Below are 10,188 nucleotides of genomic sequence, written 5' to 3' on the forward strand. Positions count from 1 at the left end.
AAACTGTATCAACCTCTACCGTAACCTTGGATTCATTAGCTGTGTGGACAGGGGGAGCCTGCTACAGGGGCAACAGCTTACTCTCCATATTGTACTGCAGTGGCTTGCATACTGCCTTGAGTGTCACATACACAGCTGGGATGCAAGGTCAACCTTGACCAAAGGAGGTGTCAAGGTTTGCCCAGCAGGTCTTCTCACACGGAGTGGAAGATGCTTGCAAAGAGCTGTCGGGTTTAGTGGTAGAAACAGATGTGACAATGGCTTTTATGAGTTCTTATGTAGCAGGTATTCACCCTAAACATCAATAATTGACTTAGGACAGAGAGTCTGTCTCAACTGACAATTATCTTTATTAGTTCAATTAAAAACAAACAAGTTATACAAAACTAAAAATTCATGCACAGATCTAGCAGGTTTCCCTGGCCCTGCCTGAACAGTCAAACAATAGAACTGTTAATACCTAGAAAAGGAGTTTATAGACACAAAGGATTCTGCTGAATTTGGAAATCTTCAGCAACACAGAAAAAATGCTGATTGAATTCTGCAAGTCAGGCAGCACCTGAGGAGGGCAATAAACAGTTGATGTTTCAGGCCAAGACCCTTCATAAGGACTCACCAAGATGCCCAGTTAGGAACTGTTGATTGTGTACTCTCCTCAAAAAGGAGTTTATGCTGGCTAGGCTTTCCTCCTGATGCCAAAGTAATCTCCACATTTCCGACATTGGGTCATCCACCTCTGCAATGATTGATCTCAGAGTTTTTGCTGCTTCTACTCCTGAAATCCTCCATCATTACCCTCTTTCTTATCATATTGAACAGTTCTCTGAAGGTTAACTTGCAGGTTGAATCAGTGGTAAGGAAGGCAAATGTAATGTTAGGATCAATTTAAGAGCAAGGATGTGATTCTGATGCTTTATAAGGTATTGTTCAGGTTGAACTTGGAATATTGCGTGCAATTTTGGGCCCCTTATCTAAAAAAAAGACGTGCTGTCATTTGAAAGGTCCACAGGATTATTTCCGGAATGAAAGGGTTAATGTATGAGGATAGTTTGATGGCTCTGTGACTGCACATGCAGGAGTTCAGAAGAATGAGCTGGGATTTTGTTGAAACCTATCTAGATAGAGTGGATATGGAGAAGATATTTCCTCTATTGGGTGAGTTTTGGATCAGGGAGTGAGTTTAGGACCAGAGACAAGTGTCAGAATAAGAGGGATGTCCATTTAGAATGAAGATGAGGAGGAATTCATTTATCCAGAGGATGGTGAATCTGTTGAATTCATTGCCATGGACTGCTGTGGAGGACAAGTCATTGAGTATATTTAATTTAGAAGTTGATATAGCCTTAAGTAGTCAGGGTGTCAAAGGTTACGAGGGGAAGGCAAGAGAATGGGGTTGAGAGGGATAATAAATCAGCCATGATGTAATGGCAGAACAGACTCGATGAGCTGAGTGGCCTAATTCTGCTCCTATATCTTATGGTCTATGGGGCCATCAGGTAGGAGGTACAGAAGCCTGAAGGCACACACTCAGCAATTCAGGAACCATTTCTTCCCCTCTGCCATTTGATTCCTGAATGGACATTGAACCCTTGAACACTATCTCACTTTTAAAATATATATTATTTCTCTTTTTGCACGATTTTTAATCTATTCAATATACATATTCTGTAATTGATTTACTTGTTTTTTATTATTAATATTATATTTTTTCTTCTATATTATGTATTGCTTTGAACTGCTGCTGTTAAGTTAACAAATTTCATGACACATGCTGGTGATAATAAACCTGATTCTGATTCTGACAAAAACCCATTAAGTTTAGAGGAAATGTGGAGTTGAGGCCCAAGAGAGTTTGAAGGGAGACCAGAAACAGGGGCACAAATTGTCTTTAATGAGCACAGGAATGGGCACTGGTTATTAAAGGAGGATGGAAATGTGCCCAAATGAGATAATAGGAAGTCTGGGAACTTAGCTCCAATGAGTTTGGGAATGGAGCCCTGTTGAGTTTAAAAGCATGGGAAATCACTAGGTGAACCAATACGGAGTGTAGAAGTATCACTCAGTGCGCCAGATTCTGAACCCTCTGGATTTCCTAACAATCAAAAGCAGATTATTGAATTATGTAAGCTGGCTCTTTTGAGGAATGGGTAGGCACTTCTGCCGGTTTCAGTGTGGTAACACATGTAGGCTGAATTAGTTCATTTGCGAAGACAACTGTTTCTTCATTAAGTTCCCGAGATTCTCTACCTACGAACAGAAAAAAATATAATTCTTATTGATACAAGACTTTCTCTTGAACGGTTAAATTTGTAGCGAGAGCACGAATAGTTGGTGAATTAGTTGGTTATTTCATCAGCAGTTTGAACGGGGCCCAACTGCGCAAGCGCGTGGGGGTTGGCCAGTGAGAATAGCGGGAAGAGTTTAAAAAGAAGACAGATTAACAGAGTGGGTGTCGGGGGAGCGGGCGATGGAGTAGAGGGAGACAGAGTAGGAAGGCTTTGGCTCAACAGGGCTTCGGCGATAATGGGTCGAGGTGAGGTAGGTTTATCTGTTTAAAATAAAGACAGAAAGTATGTGTGTGAGTCCAGTTTTCTGTGCTCGGTCTCAGTTGTGGGTGGTCCTGGAGACTCCCGGCCTCCCGGATAACCATATCTGCGCCAGGTGCATCGAACTGCAGCTCCTTAGCGACCGGGTTAGGGAACTGGAGATACAGCTCAATGACCTTCGTCTGGTCAGGGAGAGTGAGGATGTCATAGAAAGGAGCTACAGGCAGGTAGTCACCCCAGAACCACAGGAGACAGAGACATGGGTAACCGTCAGGAGAGGGAAGGGCAAGAAACTGGTACTAGAGAGTACCCCAGTGGCTGTCCCCTTTAACAATAAGTATTCCTACTTGAGTACTGTTGGGGGGATGGCCTTCCTGGAGGAAGCAACAGTGGTCGTGCCTCTAGCAGAGTCTGGCCCTGTGGCTCAGACGGGTAGGGAAAGGAAGAGGATGGCAACAGTGATAGGGGACTCTATATTTAGAGGGTCAGGCAGGCGATTCTGTGGAAGCAGGAAAGAAACACGGATTGTAGTTTGCCTCCCAGGTGCCAGGGTCTGGAATGTTTCTGATCGTGTCCACGACATCTTGAAGTGGGAAGGAGAACAGCCAGAGGTCATGGTACATATTGGTACCAACAACATAGGTAGGAAAAGGGAGGAGGTCCTGAAAACAGACTACAGGGAGTTAGGAAAGAAGTTGAGAAGCAGGACCTCAAAGGTAGTAATCTCGGGATTACTGCTTGTGCCATGTGACAATGAGTATAGGAATAGGACGAGGTCGAGGATAAATGTGTGGCTGAGGTATTGGAGCAGGGGGCAGGGATTCAGATTTGTGGGTTATTGGGACCTCTTCTGTACAAAAAGGACGCATTACACTTGAATCCCATTGGGACCAATATCCTGAAGGTTTGCTAAGGCAATTGGGGAGAGTTTAAACTAGAATTGCCGGGGGTTGGGAACCGAACTGTAGTGACAGAGGAAAGAGAATTTGGCTCACAAATAGAAAAAAATTTGGAGACAGTGCAAAAGGGAGGATAGGCAGGTGATAGAGAAGGGATGTGCTCAGACCGATGGTCTGAGATGTGTCTATTTTAATGCAAGTAGTATTATGAATAAAGCAGATGAGCTTAGAACGTGGTTCAGCACTTGGAGCTATGATGTTGTTGGTCATTACAGAGACTTGGATGGTGCAGGGGCAGGGGTGGCTACTTCAAGTGCCAGGCTTTAGATGTTTCAGAAAGGACAGGGAGAGAGGCAAAAGAGGTGTGTTCATGGCACAGCTGATCAGAGATAGTGTCACGGCTGCAGAAAAGGACAAAGTCATGGAAGGGTTGTCTATGGAGTCTTTGTGGGTGGCAGTTAGGAATAGGAAGAGGTCAATAACTCTACTGGGTGTTTTTTATAGACCACCCCATAGTAAGAAGGAGCAGATAGGGAGACAAAATCTGGAAAGGAGTAATAATAACAGTGTTGTGGTGGAAGATTTTAATTTCCCAAATATTGATTGGCATCTCCCTAGAGCAAGGGGTTTAGATGGGGTAGAGTTTGTTACGTGTATTCAGGAAGGTTTCTTTGCACAATATGTAGATAAGCCTACAAGAGAAGAGACTGTACTTGATCTGTTATTGGGAAATGAACCTGGTCAGGTGTCAGGTCTCTCAATGGGAGAGCATTTTGGAGATAGTGATCATAATTCTATCTCCTTTACCATAGCATTGGAGAGGGATAGGAACAGACAAGTTAGGGAAACATTTAATTGGAGTAATGGGAACTATGAGGCTCTGAGGAAGAAACTTGGAAGCATAAATTGGAAACAGATGTTCTCAGGGAAACGTATGGAAGAAATGTAGCAAATGTTCAGGGATATTTGCTTGGGGTTCTGAGTAGGTACGTTCCAGTGAGACATTGAAAGGATGGCAGGGTACAAGATCTGCGGTGCAGAAAGGCTGTTGTATATCTAGTCAAGAAGAAAAGAAAAGCTTATGAAAGGTTCAAGAAGCTAGGTAATGATATGAATCTAGAAGATTATAAGGCCAGAAGGGGCCATGAGAAGTCCTTGGCGGACCAGATTAAGGAAAACCCCAAGATATTCTACAAGTATGTGAAGAGCAAGAGGAGAAGATATGAGAGTTTAGGACCTACTAAGTGTGACAATGTAAAAATGACTATGGAACTGGAAGAAATAGCGGAAGTACTTAATAAATACTGTGCTTCAGTGTTCACTACGGATTGTAGGGATGACTTGCAGTGGAGTGAAAAGCTTGAGCATGTAGATATTAAGAAAGAGGACATGCTGGAGCTTTTGGAAAGCATCAAGTTGGATAAGTCACCGGCACCGGATGGGATGTACCCTAGGCTACTGTGGGAGGCGAGGGAGGAGATTGCTGAGCCTCTATGATCTTTGAATCATCAATGAGGACAGGAGAGGTCCCGGAGGATTGGAGGGTTGCGGATGTTGTTCCCTTATTCAAGAAAGGGAGTAGGGATAGCCCAGGAAATTATAGGCCAGTGAGACTTGCTTCAGTGGTTGGTAAGTTGACGGAGAAGTTCCTGAGAGGCAGGATTTATGAGCATTTGCAGAGGTATAATATGATTAGGAATAGTCAGCATGGCTTTGTCAAGGGCAGGTTGCGCCTTATGAGCCTGATTGAATTTTTTGAGGATGTCACTAAGCACATTGATGATGGTAGAGCAGTAGATGTAGTGTATATGGATTTCAGCAAGGCATTTGATAAGGTACCCCATGCCAGGCTTATTTAGAAAGTAAGGAGGCATGGGATCTGAGGGGACATTGCTTTGTGGATCCAGAACTGGCTTGCCCACAGAAGGCAAAGAGTGGTTGTGGATGGGTCATATTCTGCATGGAGGTCAGTCACCAGTGGGGTGCCTCAGAGATCTATTCTGGGACCCTTACTCTTTGTGATTTTTATAAATAACCTGGATGAGGAAGTGGAGGAATGAGTTTGTAAACTTGCTGATGACACAAAGGTTGGAGGTGTTGTGGATAGTGTGGGGGGCTGTCAGAGGTTACAATGCGACATTGGTAGGATACAAAACTGGGCTGAGAAGTGGCAGATGGAGTTCAACCCAGATAAGTGTGAAGTGGTTCATTTTGGTAGGTCAAATATGATGGCAGAATATAATATTAATCGTAAGACTCATGGCAGTGTAGAGGATCAGAGAGATCTTGGGGTCCGAGTCCATAGGACACTCAAAGGTGCTACGCAGGTTGACTCTGTGGTTAAGAAGGCATACAGTGCATTGGCCTGTATCAATTGTGGGACTGAGTTAAGAGCCAAGATGTAATGTTGCAGCTATATAGGACCCTGTTCAGACCCCACTTGGTGTACCGTGCTCAGTACTGGTCGCCTCACTATAGGAAGGAAGTGGAAACCATAGAAAGGGTGCAGAGGAGATTTACAAGATTGTTGCCTGGATTGGGGAGCATGCCTTATGAAAACAGGTTGAATGAAATCGGCCTTTTCTCCTTAGAGCGACAGAGGATGAGAGGTGACTTGATAGAGGTATACAAGATAATGAGAGGCATTGATTCTGTGGATAGTCAGAAGCTTTTCCCCAGGGATGAAATGGCTGGCATGAGAGGGCATAGTTTTAAGGTGCTTGGAAGTAGGTACAGAGGAGATGTCAAGGGTAAGTTTTTTACACAGAGAGTTGTGAGTACATGGAATGGGCTGCCAGCGACGTTGGTGGAGGTGGATACAATAGGGTCTGTTAAGAAACTCCTGGATAGCTACACGGAGCTTAGAAAAATAGAAGGCTATGTGTAAAGCCTAGGTAGTTCTAAGGTAGGGACATGTTCGGCACAGCTTTGTGGGCCAAAGGGACTGTATTGTGCTGTATATTTTCTATGTTTCTATGTTTCTAATGACTAGCGGGGGGATTACTTAAACTCTGTTATGGGACCAACTTGTTTTTTAAGCAATACACACAATTGGACACATATTTAACATATACCTCTCTCTCACCATCAGTCCCTATAGTTTTAGTTTATTAATAAAGCTTCAAAACTTTTAAGCTTTATTCCCAAATCCAAATTGTCATACTTGGTTTGCAATTTGTTAATAAGAATTTCTAAAGTTCTGAAAAATCATTATTTTTCCTATACCTTTATGTTGTCACAAGAGATTCAATACATTTATTCTAACAGCCCCAAGACTATTTGTGAAATATTTCTCTGAGAAAATGTTTCCAAATTCCAAGTGAAAAGGATATGCTGAATCTGATTACATAACACACAATTGCTTTCCCTACCCATGGAAGTTGGAGGACTACGTAGCTGAGGCATTCTGAAAGATCTCTCATTTCCCCAAAAGAACAGAAACACACAAAGGTCTGTCTCAGAAATATGATTGAAACTCAATTTGATTAAGTAGATGTGGTCACATTACCGATTTTAATAGAATTCATTGAAATCCAAGCAATAACTGCCACTGGTATCAGACCAAATGATATCTTCCACAGCAAAGTACCTGTCATAAATAAGAAAAGTTTGAAACTCCCAACTTTCTTGCATAAACAATATTTTTGTTTAATTAACACTTTGAGGTACAGATAGACAAATGGGAAATGTCTACAATAGCTTTGAAAACACTAAAATAAAGTTATACAATGGGGGTTTTATATCCTTCAAATGTATTTTGATTTATTAAAAGGCAGCTTGGATATTTTAAATATTTCCTCCTTTGGAAAGGTTTCAAGTTATCTGACCTACCGATTGTTGGAAGAAATTGATCAACCATGAAGTTCATAGACACAACCTATCTCTAATTCAGCATGTGGGTGTCAAGATTCCAGTACTGCTATCTTTCCTGTAATACCATGAGCTCTTATCTTTTCAGCAGTGGCTCCTTGTCAAAGGCTTCTGAAAATCCAAATGAACAACATCCGCTGACATCCCTTTGTCTATCCTGCCTATTATTTCCTCTAAGAATTTCAGCAGATTTCTCAGGCAAGGTGCCCCTTTAAAGAAACAATGCTCACTTCGGCCTATTTTAAAATGTGCCTCCAAGTGCCCCAAAACCTCATCCCTGATAATGAACTTCAATGTCTTACCAACCACCGAAGTCAGACTATCCAGCCTATAATCTCCTACATTTTGCCTCTATCCCTCTTAAAGAGTGGAGCGACATTGCAATGTTCCAGTTCTTCAGAACAGACAATCTGTTCCAGAGCAATGGAACTTCCATCCCACAGCAACCTTGCAGAGACATGTTGACGCAGGCTTTGGCAATCAGTCCAGAAATCCAAGTGACCCTGGGTTTTAACCTTTGGTATGAAATGCAGTACACACCGACGATGGCAAATGAGGGCTCTGGTTGAGGACCTAGAATTACGTCGGGTCTCGCTAATGACAAGACCCTAAACACTAGGCCTTGAACTCCAGACTCACCAACTTGCCTACATTGGCCTATACTGGCCTTGAAGTGTGAAGTGGAGGCCTAGATTCTTGCATGACCTCTAATTTCCCGACCCTCCTGTCCCTAAAACATAACCTGACCTTTAACCCTCCTTCTCTGTTGCCTAAACCCATCAGAAATGAGCGTAAGAAAAGTTTAAGCCACAACATCAACACAGACTACAGCTCAGCACCATCTTAACCAGAAGTCTTTTAATAAATATTTTGTGTTGACATATTTCTCACCTTCACTACATTTCTTGGTCTTCACTGGATCACTGGTTGCATTACTGACTGTGTTCTCTGCTAGACAGATATACGTAGGCTGTTCTCCATCAGTACCTCTATTGATCACTAGTTCTGATCCATTGAATATATCATCAGTGGCTCCATGCTGCTTTCTCCAGTGAAATGTGACATCAGTTCCGGAGGAGACCAGACAGCTCAGGGTGATGTTTGGAGATGAACAGTTATCAACAACTGTCACATTTGGCTGAGAAACTGGTTCTAAAACAGAGAGGACACTACTATGGACAAGGAATCAATTTGTTTGCTTAAATAAACATACTTTGTTTGTTACTTCCAGGATCACAAATTCTTTTAAGCTGCTTAGGCTGCTTTAAGTGTATTAAAATAACAAGATTAATGCTACTTATTAATCATTGTAACTGAGTGATATTTGCTCCACGTTAGTTCGAACAATGTGCACTTCCTTGTGTAAAATAAAATGGTCCATTCTTGTTAAAAGGAAAACCATACAAATGCATTGTGATTGCACTGCAAAGGTTCATGATGAAAGCAGGAAGCTGGAGAACTGGTAATTCATCAAAGAGAAGTAGTGAATTGTGCTTGCTTACTATTGACATTAATTGACTGAACTGTATACCACGGGCTGGCTCTTTACTTCAGGTTTGAATCTAATTTTAATATGAGTACTGAATAAATGAGTAGACACAAATCAGGACTTACCAAACACAAACAAGTTAAAATCTTTTGCAGCATTGTTTGTATCGTTACTGAGGAAGTCGATTACTATTGTATATTTTCCACTGTCATTGACCTGAACATTATCCAATGTCAGAGAAGCATTCATATTCCATTGGACTCTGCCTTCATACTTGTTGTGTATGTTCTGTGGTATCACTGACTTGTTAACTGTCCATATTCCAATAGAAATGTCTGGTGGACCAAAAAGTCGTACCATATAGATATCTTTTTCATGGAGATTTACAGAGAACAGGATTTTCTCTCCTACCGCAACTTCAGTGCTGCTACTGGAAGAGGCCAGTGACATTCCTCCACAAACCGTAAAGAGGTGGCAAACTGGAAAAAGGAAAAGCCATAAAAACACTGATTGTTTATAACTTGTGCTAAAGTATTCCATTATAATGTCATAATACTACTACCTGGAATAAAGCTCCACATTTTCATCATGGATGATTAATATCTGAAATTCAAAATGCATTTAGAGATTTTAGACATCTATCTCTTGATCTCTTGGTTCTTCTTGCTGTTAGTTCATTGAATGTTTATTCTCTGTCTTTCTTGTTCTGCAATCATAGAAATCTGGAAAAATATGAGCAGGAATAGGGCGTTCAGCTTTTGAAATTACTCCAGTATACTTCACAAGATCATGGTTAATCATCTGCCTCAATATCATATTGTTGCTTTCTCTCTCTACTTCCTTGATGTCCCTTGATTTTACAAATCTGTCTACCTTGTTCTGAAGTATATTCAATGAGTTCCAGAATGTTCTGTGGTATACAGTTCCTCAGGTTTGCCATTCTTTTCATGAAGGACTTTTTCACTATCTCATCTCAGCCCTAATATCTTGCCCAGAGAATGTGACCCCAAAAAGTGGGAGCACAGTAGTGTAGTGGTTAGTTCAGCGCTTTGCAGTACCAGCCACCCAACTTCAATTCCTGCGCTGACTGTAAGGAGTTTCTACATTCCCCCCATGACAGCATGGTTTTCCTCCAGGTGCTCCATTTTCCTCCCACATTCCAAAGACGTACCGGTTGGTAGGTTAATTGATCATTGTAGATTGTCCCGTGATTAGGCTCGGATTAAATTGGAGGATTGCTGGGTTGCACAGCTTGAAGGGCCGCAAGGGCCTATTCCACGCTGTTCTCAATAAAATAAAATAGGGGGCAAATCCATCCAGCTGAACCCTGTGAGAATTTCTTACACTTCAGTGAGATTTCCTTTCCATGATCCCATTCTTTTAA

At 41.9% G+C, this 10,188-nt stretch overlaps 1 protein-coding gene across 1 annotated transcript; it reads right to left on the reverse strand.

Annotated features, from left to right (window-relative positions):
- Positions 1-361: 361 nt before the first annotated feature.
- On the reverse strand, positions 362-9,495 carry LOC140723884 (HEPACAM family member 2-like). The gene is made up of 5 exons (XM_073038428.1): positions 9,367-9,495; positions 8,930-9,283; positions 8,207-8,467; positions 6,954-7,034; positions 362-2,247 (listed from the first exon to the last, which is right to left on the reverse strand). The coding sequence occupies exons 1-5, from the start codon at positions 9,392-9,394 to the stop codon at positions 2,111-2,113; spliced, it is 861 nt and encodes a 286-aa protein (XP_072894529.1). The 5' UTR covers positions 9,395-9,495; the 3' UTR covers positions 362-2,110.
- Between the last annotated feature and the right edge of the window lie 693 nt (positions 9,496-10,188).

Source organism: Hemitrygon akajei, chromosome 3 (assembly GCF_048418815.1).
Source record: "Hemitrygon akajei chromosome 3, sHemAka1.3, whole genome shotgun sequence".
Taxonomy (NCBI): Eukaryota; Metazoa; Chordata; class Chondrichthyes; order Myliobatiformes; family Dasyatidae; genus Hemitrygon; species Hemitrygon akajei.